The sequence below is a fragment of the Eurypyga helias genome, unplaced genomic scaffold (genome assembly GCF_000690775.1).
Source record: "Eurypyga helias isolate BGI_N326 unplaced genomic scaffold, ASM69077v1 scaffold617, whole genome shotgun sequence".
NCBI lineage: Eukaryota > Metazoa > Chordata > Aves > Eurypygiformes > Eurypygidae > Eurypyga > Eurypyga helias.
In genome coordinates, this window is record NW_010260848.1 from 24,451 (window position 1) to 39,286 (window position 14,836).

Sequence of the window (14,836 nt, forward strand, 5' to 3'; positions counted from 1 at the left end):
TAAAACACAGATAGAATGTCTTGTATTTGAAAAGATTTAAGGTATTTTGAAACCAAATGCTACACGAGAAAAGTGCCTTCTTGATGCTTACGTGCAGATCCGGCTCAGATTTCATTCTGGCAATGTACCATTCCTCAAAAGAATTTATAACTGACTTTGAATCACTTAATTTAACTTGAATTTAATTTGAATGATTTAATTTGAACACAGATAGAATGTCTTGTATTTGAAAAGATTTAAGGTATTTTGAAACCAAATGCTACACGAGAAAAGTGCCTTCTTGATGCTTACGTGCAGATCCGGCTCAGATTTCATTCTGGCAATGTACCATTCCTCAAAAGAATTTATAACTGACTTTGAATCACTTAATTTAACTTGAATTTAATTTGAATGATTTAATTTGATTATTATTTAACATGTAATTATATTTTATTAGAAGTTCATTTTTCAGAATGTTTTATTAATATTTATTTAGAACATTTACTTATTTCATTTTTAACAAATTACAGAACCAGAGGAGACATCAAATTAAAGATTATTTTAAATGCCCTTGTCCTACAGGTGAACAAGACCCATGCAGGGCCACAGGAGCCTACCAAAAGTTCCAAATGAAAAATAAAATCGCTGGCACTCAGAACGTCCAAATTCCACCAACATATGCTCTATCAAAACAGAAGCGCTCCTACATCCAGACACACCTTACCACCTTTCTGGAAAACCAGGCAGTCTATTTTTATCTCTGTTACCAACAGCAGAACCCATTTTATGTGGCGAGGCAGCCATAAGCGTGCGGATAATGCCACCTGCTGGAGCTGCAAATTTACCATTCTGGCAAGAAACGACAGCTTTTTTTATCCGTGCATGTGTACGTTTGCTCAATCTCCAACTCCCTTGCAGTGCACGCCAAGTGCTACAAGAGGTTAGCAGAACTGCAGAACAAGAGATACGCTGGGAAATGGGAGCAAACACAGGGCTAAGATACTTTTGATGTCCCTGGTTGCACAGTTGGGTTGAAGCGCATTCCAGGTGGTGTCTCACAGTGGTGGCCCCTAAGGCATTCCCGAAGGGATCCACTGATCACTTTTTCTCTGATGGTGACAGAACATCAACAGCTGCATAAATGTAACTGTTTAATAACCAGGGTATAATTATCAAAAAGATGATGTGTCTAACTCATTAAATGAATCAACACCACAAGAAAATAATTCTAGGCCAAAACAGGTTTTATAATCTGAAATAGAAGTATTCACGTCGCCTACCACATACTTGCCTGAATTCACAAATTACATGAAGGGTACTCCACTACGATGATGCTAGATAAATGACAAGTTTGCTTCTATTTTTTTTTCCACATTTTTAAAAGGGCACACATTGCTTGCTCTAAAAAACATGTTGCAAAAATCCAAGAAGACACAGACTCCACTAAGATGATGCTAGATGAATGGCAAGTTTGCTTCTATTTTCTTTTTTTCCATATTTTTAAAAGGGCACACATTGCTTGCTCTAAAAAACATGTTGCAAAAATCCAAGAAGACACAGCAAATAAAACCAGATAACTTGAAAAAAGATCTACATTTCATTTCCTCCATATATATATATATATATGTTCATGCAACATTTGGGTCTCAATATGAAAGCAAAATTGCATACTTGATACAGCCATAGCTGTACAGCTAAAACTTGCAGCGGCAGCATTCCATACAGACTGCACAAGCATTCTCATCTCAAACGGCTTTTCACGAAGATTAGGACGCAAAGACTTCCAACGCTTGTTTGACTTAACCCAGCCACTAACCATCTCCTTCCACATAACACACTAATGCGCTCATAACTGTCACCTTTTTTGCATAATAAAAATGCACTTAAGGGATACCAGACTTTTAAGTTTTCGGTTGAATTTCCCTTTTCGTTTCACACACTGGAAATGTCAGAGCATTCCTTTATGAGCACAGTCAGCAAGCACGGATCTTGCTAGTTCTTTTACTCACTGGGAGAAACAATCCCACCAGGGTTATCGGACGTCATTCTGTTTTGGAGCGGAACATACCTACAAGTATATGATGTGTTTAGTGCCAGAGGATCAACTTACTGTTTGAAATCAAAGTCCGATGCTCAAAACAAATAGAATCACCTGAATTGAAGCAATAACACTTGATCGAAATAAACACTCCTGATTTTAAGGAGCCGCTGCCAATAACCACACATCAGGTCATTTTTGATAGCTGCAATTTTACAGAGAAGTGGATTAAGCAGCTGTTTGCCTTTTACCCGGCAGCACAACGTGATCTGACAGAACGGACGGAAAAAGGAGGGTTGTTGCTTTAACCACCCCCTTCCCAAGACATCCCGTTACATAAGCCCTCACCGCAGTGCCTCGGGAGCCCATCTGGATGGCAAACGCCGGCACACGTGCCGCCAAGAAAAACTCACTTATGAATCAACAACGAAAATTTCTCCCCTTCCGAAGGAGCTTGTGGGTTTGGAAAGGACTGGCACGACAGAAACCTGAACGCTGCGGGAATTTATTTACATTTTACTTGCAGTCCCGCTTGAGGCATCTCCTCACTTCACTTTTTAACCCTTGTGAAGTGGAGAAAAAGTTCAAAGCCAGGAAAGGGAAAGCTATGCAACTTTCTGGAATCCCGTTTACAAGACTTTGTGAAATCACAGCTCTCCTCACACGCGGCAATGCGTTTTCCAGACGAATGTACACTCTTTTTGTGCCGATCAATCCACATTTGGTGGCTGAGCTGCTTTTCCTCTCAAAATGTCAGGGATCAAATACTGTTAGGCCCTTCATTTCTTCTAAAACCACACCATAAAAGCTCAATTTTGTCATTTACAGGCCTTCCATAGTAAAGGAAATATTTCTTGCCTAGAGTCAATTGTAGATTCAGTAGGATACTTCAGCTGTGCAGGGACTGAGCCCAAGCAATACGGGGTAACCAGCAGCCTCCTCTACAGATGGTGAGGGTAAAGCATGCTCTGCACCCTTCTGCATTAGGCCCCAAAGGGACACCACTGCTGCACACTGTAGTAACTACCCCGCAGACAGTCAAAACACTGGAGGAGTTCCATGTGTGGAGGGATGAGTCCAAAGAAAACTGTGATTAGTTCAATCTGACACAATCTCTCCTCTATTTCACTTGTAACTTCGTAGTGCAGATGGGTCTGCAGTATTGATGAAGATGAACCTTGGATATTACACTCAACACAAACTTCTGGCTAACATCACGGTCTGTGGCTTGTTAATACCCCAATGTGTAAGGAGAGTCCCTTGATTTTCATTAGAAAATACCAGCACTCGTTCAACTAAGTTACCACATTTGTAGCAGTGACTTCCCCGACAAGCTCATCCATCTTACAACTTACACAACTTGCTCCTGGTTTCGTTACACACTCCTGAAGCAACATTCAAAGTCGCTGAGAAAACTGCTCTTATGCTCACAGACTTATCCCGACGTTTTTTGCTGCCTCTCAAGAAGCGAGGACCAGCACACTTCAGCACGTATTTTAAATAAGCCTGGCCAACAAGGAAAAGCACTGACAGGACGGAACAACTGTGCATCGCTGGAAAGAGATGGTCCAAGTGACCTAATGCATCCGTTTTCTTCTTTCTGTAGAGCCTACCAAGTCACAAATGCTTGACAGCACATCATGCACAATCAAGTTACGTGCAGTCACAGTTGCGACTGACAGGCTAAGCAGCTGCTTACGTTCAAGAACGGAAAATTAAATTCACCGCTTGTATAATGCAAGAACAAGAGAAGTGTGAGAAGGAGAGAGAAAACATGCTGCCAACAATTTATTTTATTTCCCAAAATTGCTGCTTTTATTTCAGTTTATTAAACAGTAACTGGCCAGGAAAGTAATTGAAATAAACATAAGTGCCCAGGAAAGAAGAAAACAACAGCCAGCATTAAATTACAGCGCTTACATAAAGTCACTAGGCAAGTGCCAGCATTGATGCCATTTATGAGAACTGCGGTGCCGAGATAAACTCAATGGGTTCTCATATTATCTTCTTGCCTAGCCTCAAAAGAGGTTATCACTTCCCTCCATGTGGCAGCATTTAATTGATTCACAAAGCAGCAGCTATTTGGAAGTGAAGCCAGACTTTTGCAGCTCTGAGGAAGACAACACGTTTGAAAAAAAGCAGCACTGCTGCATCACAAGGCTCTTCCCAAGAGTGCTGTACAAAAAAAAATTAATGCTTTCTGGATATGAGAAAAGGACAACAGAAATGCTTTCTGTCGCTTTTAAAGATGTGCTGAACTCTTAGGCTTGGCTTCTCTCTCTCTCCTTGGGCATGAGATAGTTCAACACCTCTGCAAACTCACCCTCCTCTCTTCCCAAGTTCTGCCCCTAACAGCAGTTACCCCTCAGGGACTTCAGAACGAACCACGGTGCCGCTTTTCTGGCACCGTCAGACAGAGGAGGCCCTCAATCCAGAGTAGAGGTTTTGACTAGCACACGGCTCAGGAGAACCTGCTTCAACTCCCCTACCTGCCGCAGGCATGATGCTACAGAATTGGGCAAATTCTTGCCTGCTCATACTTTCAAGCTGTGAAAGGAAGCTTGTCCTACCTCTAGGCCATGACCTGGTGGTTGAGGAGAAATGCACCACAGCATCTGATAACACCGCAGCCCTCAGAGGAACAGGCTGAATGAGTTTTTGTTTCCAAAGACCTACGGTATTGATTACTAGGAGAAGAAAATGTTGGCAGAAAGCATTTCCAGGGACCACAAGATTAGCTCATCCGTGAGGATGCAGACTACTATAGCTTGGAAGATCAGTTAATGCGCTGTATAATGAGGAAACACAAACATAGGTTAAACAGAAAACAGAGCTCCTCAACCACACAACTCCTTTTCAGACTACTATAGCTTGGAAGATTAGTTAATGCCCTGTATAATGAGGAAACACAAACACAGGTTAAACAGAAAACAGAGCTCCTCAACCAATTACTAGCTTAAGCACTGCCACTAACCCATTCCTCTTAAACTACTAGTTTGAGCACTGCCACTAACCCATTCCTCTTCCTCCCAAACCTCCAGGGTACCCAGAGTATGACTGATCCCCAAGGCAGCTGGGTCTGTCAAGGGGATGGATTGAAACAAGAATTAGCAATACAGTCACAAAAATCCAAGTTACAGAAATTCATCCATTTCTAGTGCTGATGAAATATTAAAGAGGTGACAAAATGCCAATTTGAAAAAGTCTTAATTTTCTTTACCTTCTCCAACAGTCTCCTGGTGGAATTCAAGATCTGGATTCTACAATTGCTGCTAACCAAGACTTGCAGCGATCTCTGCTGCACCTAGGTGTAATGCTGTTTTAAACCACCGTAGACATACCATACATTCTGACAGTTGGTGACTAGTAAGATATTCAGCAACAAGACACATGAAGCCCAGAATTATAAACAGGAAATGAAAGGAAAGGCACAGAGAGCGTGCAACAGAAGTATACAAAGATTAAGAATATAAAAATACACCAATAAAAAGGGGGGAGGGGAGGTCAAAGTGGAGAAGTGAAAAAGAGGAGAAATAGTGCTGTATTTATAGTGTACACTTAGAGTAAGTGTAGTGTTTATTTATATAAAACATTCTATATAACAGCAACAGCCTGCAGTATCTCATAAACCAGATCCACTGCGAGAAACTTCAGAGCTAACAGTTCCAAGAGAAGCAACTTACCACCCTACCTCCAGTATTTAAAAGCACGGTAGTGCTGAAGACAGACAGAAGCGTGGAGTATTTGATGTTTATCCTGCACTGCTATGAAAATCAAAATCCTCATTAAAAGCAAATGAGAAGCTGAAACAGTAGCGCCCTACCGCGAGCCGCGGATTTCACATGACAAGTTACAAGTTGCTTAAACCGACCCAACCTGCACCGTGTTTGGGTTATGTGCATGAATATATATACACACACACTCACACACAGCTCGAGCCGACACGCGTTACACACTCAAGCAGGAGTCAAATGTGTTTCCTATTACCCAGATGCGGGTGGTCTGCTTCTCCGGCAGGACTGCGGCGATGAGTTTTGTAAAGCAGTGTAGTGCTTAATTCTGTTTGGACAGGCCTCTGAAGAGGATAAAGCTACGCTTCGCGCTTCTATCAGAGTGTGCTAACATCTCTTTCAACTAGTACCGTAGAAAGGTGGTCCCATCTCTAATGGAAGCAATACTCAGACACAATACAAACACCGAGCTTCAATTACCAACTGCCTTCTATTCCACGTTTTTAATGGGAAATGTACCGTTTGAAGCAGAATATGCATCACGTATAAATCGGACTTTACTTTAAGGTATTATCACACAACACTTCCTTCCCTGTTGCTTAAGTGACAGGGATGCACTCTGGATTAAATAAACGTTAACTCATGAATGGAAATCAGCAAAAATTCACCCTACAAAGCAGCCTTGGAAGCAGAGAGGAAAATCCAACAGGAGTAGTAACTAAGCTGGATACAACACTACTCAAACACCTCTCCCAGTGGTGCCTCTCCTCTCCCAGTACTGGCTTTTTTTGGCAGTGGGTGGGTTTTTTTCCCCTTATTTTTTTGTTTCTGCGTGCTGTTTGGGTGGGATTTTTAAACCATCATGTCCCTAATGTGAGAGTTATTTCAATGGGCATAATTAGTTCCCTGAGCAACACACACTGCATGGAGCAGCAAGAGGATTTCTGGTGTCCAAAAATACAACTGAACTAAGGGCACAAGATCCCCCTAATGCAATTAGTGGATTCGTATCTCATCCCTCCACCCAACCGCTCGGTTCTGCATTTAATCTGTAGGTACTGATCTTCTGTCCTCTTGTCATAATTACCTAAAACTGACAAATATGTTCAAAAATGAGTGCTGAGAGTCCGCAAAATCACATGTGCAGAGGCAAGAGGCTTTCACAGAAATGACACACTAACAAAGCTACACACAGAGGAAATAATTAATGTAATTTTGTTTCCATTTCATTAGATTATTTTAAAGAGTAAGAACTATTGATAGATTTTTTTTTTTTTAATGAACTCCAGAAATCCTCTCTCAATTTCTTCCAAGGCGGCACACTGCGCTATCAAGTTTCTTATAAATGCAAAATTCTGAATTTAGAAATCTGTTTTTACAAACTCATTTCTGGAGACTTCTATAAAATCTCAAAATATTTTAAAACCTATATTCTGTTACACAAAAAAATTACAACTGTGGATGTTCTTATATCATATTTCACCACAAAATATCTATGTTTTTAAGTGAGGCTGAAGTAATGAGATACTTAATGGCATACAGCGTATTTAAGTCATGTTGGTTTCTTGCCCCAAAACTCTCTCCAATACTACTGCCACCCCACAACCAAATTTATACCACAAGTGAAAGTTTATACTTCCAAAGATAAACTTTGATCTCTCTTGTGGTAAACCTTATGCAGTGTATCAAGAATTTTTAATAACCATACATCGCTTCCTTTTCTATAGCTTCTGCATATTATACAAAACAGTCTATTAAATACAGATTTGGTTGGTGTTTCCTTTTTCTTCTAGGAAAAAGGAAAAATATTTCCACTGATAAACTTTAAGTAACTTGAAGGAAAAGGCAAAGTAAAATCCTTTCTATTAGCTTGAGCTTTTCTAGCTATGACTGGCAAATGCAAGGCAGATGGCATTAGATTTTTTATTTAGGTTTACAACGCATTCAGCAGAGTGTTACTGCTCAGAGCAGAAGCAAACCACATCATCAGGACAACAACCTCATTTAGTTCCCGTGCCAGCGCTGCACTCAGGTTTTGCGAGATTTTATGGAACAACACTTCACCAATAAAAAACAGATGGTCTGTGAACTGGTAAAGCAAAGTGGATATGGCATGATGGGGCTCTTCCAGGACCTCTGACAAAAATTAGGGATGCAACTGTGCCACAGCTGAACTCAGAGTTCAGACACCGAACTGAACACGGCCAGAGTCTCATCCTCCGACGTCATGAGTTATCCATGTGCTCACCCACATCACAGCAAATTCATAAACAGGCTACCAAAATCAAATTTCATTTCAACTTAATTATTCACAGTGATGACATAGAAGGTTATTGCATGAAAGCATCATTCCTGGGCCAACGTAGTTACTTCTAAATAACACTACCACTACTACTACTAATATGGAATGAAAATAACTGAAAATTAAACAAATTACACAACCGCTCCTGACCCACCAACCAATGCCCAGCCAGGCCCCGAGCAGTCAAGAGCCAGAGCCCAAATGCCCAAGGGAGATCACACCAGCGTCAGAGAAAACCCCCACAAGCGAGAGCACGAATGAGAAAACTGACCAACCAACACGTCCCATCCCAACTTATATACTGAGCATGATGCTTTATGGAATGATATACCCCTTTGGTCAGTTTGGGTCAGCTGTCCGGACAGTGTCCCCTCCCTACTGCTCAGAGTGAAGAAGGTGGGAATGCAGGGGCAATATTAGAAAATGAAGAAGTCCTTGACCTGGTACAAATTCTCCTTAGCAACAACTCAAAACACCAGTGCTATAAATACTCTTCTCAGCACAAATCCAAAACATCCCCTCCACTGTTAGCTACTGTGACAATTAACTCTGTCCCAGCTAAAACCAGCACAGGGGCATATGTTTTCCAGAAGGCATACACAATCCCCAGCGTGTTACGGACTGGTTCACGTAACACACTAGTCAATGTGATGAAGAAATAAAGGTATGTTTCAGATACCCGGATCCCAAACTTTCCCAACCATGCTTATGACATGAAAGACAGACAGTGGTTTCCATGCCCATCACTCTGAATGCTGCTGCTGATGTCCCACTGCTGTTACTTCTGCCATTGCAGACCTTTTCCAACTGCAGGGATCACTTCTATAATCCAATTTCTTCATGGTCAGAACACCTCGTATAAGTGACATAATCCCTAGCCTGAGCACTCAGTCACGTGAGCACATTCCTTTCCCATACTCCCATTTTCTAAAACCTCTTCTTCCCACACCAGTTACAAACTCTCTCACTTCATTCGTGCTCACAGGTTTAAGGGATGGGGAAAAGGGTTGCTGATGACTTGCTTCGGCACGGGAGCAAGAATCACTTCTTGTTTCTAAAAGCTATTGTCAACACAAATCTATGTTTTAAAAACACAATGGAATGCGGTCATTTACACTGATGTGATCAATAGTTAAAAAGGTTTTGGAAATCAACATTTCATCATAATCTCCCTTAAGAATACATATTTAATATATTTGCAGTAGAAGTTTGAAGTTTTCTGCTTCAGCTAAGTAATGAGACAAAAATTGGCCCAATGCAGCAAACCGAATGGGTTAGTTTTGCCTATCAATTTCCCCAAGATAGCCAGCAAATTGCTAGAAAGAAAAGCAGGTCAACAGGACTGAGTTTCCTCAGTTCAGCTCAGTGCAAGGAAAGCACAGCTGGCTCAACATCAAATATTCTGCACATTTTCCTTCGTGTAACTATCACACACATTGCCCTAACAGAGGCATGAAAACAAAACATCAAATTCTTCAAACACCATTCAAATTAAGCTCTCTCTGGCTATATTCTTAAGCCTTAATTGGCATTTCAAATCAGCAATTGCATACAAAACACTAACAAATTATTCCCACTCTACTAATCCATTGGTGACCTACATAAGATGTGACTACAAAGCATCTTTTAACAGTGAGATCTGCTGGCATATTCAATTCCAGTTCGTTTAGTGAAGTTGGTCATTTTTTAGATTCTTGCAATTCCACACTAACACCTGCACAGCAGAGGTATCGCACAAGAGCTATACACTTGTGTCAGATGCTTGGCTGTTTGAGAGGCCTTCACCTACCTCCCTTACTGGAAAATATTTACACCACAGCGCAAGGAACCTCCTCGGCTGTCCTCAAGGTATTCACCAAGTAAACCTCTGCTACAAGTCACCGTGTCAGAGCAAGATGCCCATGTCGTGATTCTTTTCACTTAAAACTAGTGGCTATGGCGGCTATAGCCTATATGCAGAATGCATTTAATTCCTTTTAAATTGACAAAAATTGCATCTTCAATTTATGTAGTATCTGTTCATTACTGCATAACAGCTTTAATAACCAAAAGACGCACGCATCCTGGCGCCGACAGAAGGACATTAGCATCATATGCAGTCCTGTTCTGAATAAACAGACTTTATGATACTTAATCTCTCCTTTAGCAGAGACTGCAAATTTCTTCCCTCTCACTGTCAGCAAATCATTTGAAATAATACACGTAAACGGGAAGTAAAAAACTAAAATTGAAGAACGTACCATTTTGAACCGTTCAACAATATTTAAATGTGTAATTGGGTTTATCACTTGTTCAATCATCTAAGTAATATTTCTCTGTGATTTACTACACTTGGTGCGCTCACAGGTGGTGGTTGCAAAGAAATCCGAATTCAGATTTCAAGATAAAGGAATTTCCGGTGGAACACCCACAACAAACTAAATTAAACCAGCCCATTAGGATTCCTTCATAAACAAAAGCTAACAAAACATCCGTCTGGCAACAACGACACATACCGCATTCTTACAAATCGTAGTTTAACTGCAAGCAGCAGACAATTTCTGCCTTATCTGCACAGTGTAAGTTCAAAAGTTACAGTATCATACTCACAGCGAATTCCATAAATCATGAGAGGATCAAGTTGCTTCTTCCCATGCTTCCCTTGGCCTGAAAGGTTGGAGATGGCTTGGATTTCCCGATGGAAGAGATAGTCAAGCAGCGTCAGTGCCATCTTCTCAGCTGTGCGGCAGTTTGTGCTGATGTGCAGCATATCAGCAGGGGTGATGGGGCAACGGACCCGCATCTCAGGGTTATTTTCATCTCCGAGCCATGTCCCATTGGGGTAATCCTCTAAAAAACATAAATGAGATTGTGGAAATTGTAATTGTGGCACAGAATGAAACACTCAGGTTCAAGTTACAGTCAACATTTCCTAAGTTACCATGAGCTCTTCCAGTTTTCTTTGTAGTCCCCATAACCTTCTTTAAAATTCAGCATGACTAATGGTCTCAAGATTTGCTACAGATAAAAAGTTATTCTCAAATCCACACCAATGGTGGCCCAAAGCCACTAATGTTCTGGCCTACACAAGGAACTGATGCAATTAGTCCAAATGTCTGAGTTGCTCTCAGATATCTTTTTGAAGCATCCCATGTTGGAGGTCAACAGCTGAAAAAGCACACTACATACACATTGTTCTCATTCATCAAGTTGGTCATCCCCTAAAAATGAAGATTACTGCAACCCCATAACGTTCTCAAAGTACAGATAATTTCAAGAAACTAACAGATTTGAACCAAGTTTTTCCCCAAAAGCATCAGATTAAAATGAGTCGAACCAAGATTATAAATTTCAGAAATTATAATCAGTAGCGAGCAGTAACTTATTTAGTCACTTAAAAGAGTATTTCAAACAATGACAATCATTCAAAATGTAGCCAGAGATCCCAAACAAAATTTCGGTCTTTCCTCAAATTCACTTGCCAGGACTCTACATTATTTCCTAAACCCACAGTTTACAAGGAACAGGCCCAGCATAAAGATAACGAATCAGTTGCTAATCATCTGCCAAGTGCATCTTCCCTTCTATTCAGGTACAAGGTCATTAGCAGCAGAGCTATCCCTAACTTCTCTTGCCTATACACACATTGTATATATAAAGAAGTTTTTTGATTTCTGTTCCAACCTCTCAGTTTGGTGGGAAAAAGTGTTCATTTTAAGAGGAATACTAAACCCTCACTGGAAATTAATCTTTGCAGACAATGCCAAAAGTTAGTGGATTGAAGACAAAGCAGAAACTAGAAGAGAGCTCATAAGGATGACCAATCCCTACTAAAGTGGAGGATGCAACACAGGACGTAGGAGGACACTGTTATTCCAGATAAAAACAAGACTTCCAGTACAAATCTTAACCGATGCTAACAGGAACTGGAGAGAACAACGTTCCAGGACTATTTCAATGTTCACTGACACAAACCATTTGGATTTGATTTCTATGTTTGCTCAACGCTGCGGAGTAAACCAAAGCTTCCCGACTTAGGAGTCGCTCAGCTCTTCTGTACCAGAGCTTTAGAGTGTTTCATTGTTGTTTCACGCACCTTGAGAATGGCAAAAATGTGAATCAAGTCATGCAATCACATGATTTATCTTTCATGAAATGCCTTTAAGTAGAGTTTCAAAGTCAGAATTTCCTGTTTTCCATAACCCTTCTTGCCACAACTCGGGTGACCAAGTTCAGACAGATGAGCCTCTCCTTTTCACATTGAACAGGACCCCTGAGCAAGCAGCATCTTTATTTCCAACCACTGGCACAGGTTAAGCAGCCTGTGTTTTACTAGACTACAGGTCAAAAGTATGCAATAAAATGTAACATAAAAGCAACTCAAACACTAAAACACACTTTTCGAACAAGACCTTTGGGCTGAGTCATACGACGTGTCAGATGGAAGTTTATTGCATTGAAAAATGAGAGTATGAAGCAAACGTTAGATTATGCCATACTGTTATATCATTCAGAGATCAGATTATCAACTACAATAATTTATAAGGATTAATATTCATTGCTGACGTACGTAGCAGGTAGGCCCTCAAACTTTCTTTTGCTGAAGTCAGAACTTCATGCTCCATTCTGAACACGCTTTTATACACTCACAATTTTTTTTAATGTATATTTAAGTTGAACCTTACTTCTTACCACGAGCTATGTAATAGGGCACACTAGTTCTTTTCTGCTTACAGTGCAGGTGCCATCTGAAAAATAAGGTGGTTCAGACTAATTATGGCTTGTTTTGAATGCCACTGTGTCTGGCCTCACCACAAGTCTGGTTAACATTATCAGAGAAAACAACAGTCCGTTCCCAAAGATAAATTGACTGGTTTATAAAAACTTGGGCAGAGCTGGCAAAGCAAAAACATCTCTGAATAAATGTGTAAGTTATTCAAAGAAATTCTAGGAAGCCTGAGTAGATTGTTCTATATCCTATCAAAATCTTACTGCCTTCTCAGTTCACAGAATTACTATTAGTTACTACTACTTATGGAACACCTTTCACCTGCAGTCCCGTTTTACAAATGCTATCAACCTAGAGGAACCAAAGTTTGGTTTTGGGTTTTTTTTTTTCCAATTTGCAAATAACATCCTTTTTTTCTTACTGGCACAGAGTCTAGAACATACTGTTTTTACCATGTTCAACTGCTCTTTTATTGCTAACAGCCTGGAAAAAAAGACACTATCTTGTTATTCTGACCTACAAACACATGCCCCACATCAAATTCTCTCTTGCATTTCCCTCCTGCTTTAAAAGCTTGCACAGAATTTGCTTTATAATCATTTTGCATGAAGTGGAACTTGCATGACTCAAACGTGACTCTACGTCTCACTGCAACTACTCGAGGGCACGCAAGCTAAACTACTCCTTATCATACACAAAAATAATTCCTACCGGCCTGCCAACACATCTGGCACTTTGCTCAGAGCAAATATGAAACTGGCACACAAAAAAACTGGTGAAGAGAGGAAGTACAGTGCCAGTTATGAGGGAGGAAGAACTGCTCTGAACAAGTGGGGTAGAACAGGAGAAGGCGGGCTGAATAAGGAAAGAGAGGAAAAGACTGCGAGTTTGATGGAAGTTCTCTCTCTACAATTAAGTACATAAACACTATTGATTAAAGCTGCATCATTTGAAGCTCCTGGCACTCAAACGTCCTTTTATGCTTACTGAAATGGTTCCTTACATGTATTACCAGGCATTAGATGTAATATCTAGACAGAATCTAGATGAGTCGGGTTATTTAGGACACACATTGCAACAGCCAGATACCGGGTCAGGACTCAATATACAGCTGCTTCTATTCCTTGAAAGCTACCAAAACACAGACAACATGTAAAGGGCTGGGGAGGAAGAACACAGTTACAGAACACACTTTGCTTAAAAATAATGAAGCATAAATGCACACATTCATCTGTAATTCAGTTAATCACACACCCTTTCTGGTTTGCCCTGAAGTGCATTTCTCCCGTTAATTTTCCCAATGGCAGAGTGTGGAGTGCTATGTGGAAAGGGACTTCCCTGTGTTTCTCTACACCAGTATGATATCGTCGGAGAAGTGGCTCTTGATCATTTCTATTTCCAGCGTTAAAAGTCCTGACACTTTTATCAGATTCCCTCTCCGTACTCAGAAGCTCATTTCACTGACAGACTAATTTCTAGCTCCTCTTCAGTGTTTTTTAAAGATCAGAAAATTTGCCTTTATCTCCATTCTACTGAATCCAGAACTAGTTTGCTTTTTAATGCTGTTTTCAAATCTTTTTTACTGTATTAAGTCCATTTCTTTTATCTCACCACACAGCTGACCATTCCGGCGTTTCGGCAGGCACACACGGGAAGACAAGAGCCAGCTGGGGCTGCTGCACAAACACGCATTTCTATGGAAACAGGACGAGCGAGCTTTAAGGTTAGTATCAAGAGAACCTATGTCAAGAGAACAAAAACCAGACAAGAGTTGCCATGGCTTTCAGATTCACTCTCGATGTACGTGTTTTCCTGCCCAGGGAGATGACAGACACTTCACTGTTACTCACATCTTCCCATCGGGACATGGTCCCCGAGTCTGACACGTGAGCATTAGCAGTAAGACGAGAAGCAAAGCTAGGCTCCCCTCTTGCTAGCTGCTGTCAATCACTCCCTTAAAACAAGGCAAAACCTGCCCACATGAACACTTGAATTAACATGTTCCATTATTGTGAGTAGTTATGTTTATTATACTAACAAGGCTGGGTGCAAATCTGGCATTCGCCAGAGAAAAAAAA

The 14,836-nt window shown here is 40.7% G+C and overlaps 1 protein-coding gene across 1 annotated transcript in view; it reads right to left on the reverse strand.

Annotated features, from left to right (window-relative positions):
• BANP (BTG3 associated nuclear protein) overlaps nt 1-14,836 on the reverse strand; it is a gene marked incomplete at its 3' end in the record, with an annotated part of 68,856 nt that overhangs the window by 23,543 nt on the left and 30,477 nt on the right. The window contains exon 6 of the mRNA XM_010155152.1: nt 10,640-10,879. Coding sequence (XP_010153454.1) covers nt 10,640-10,879 — 240 coding nt within the window. The remainder of the gene's footprint in view (nt 1-10,639; nt 10,880-14,836) is intronic.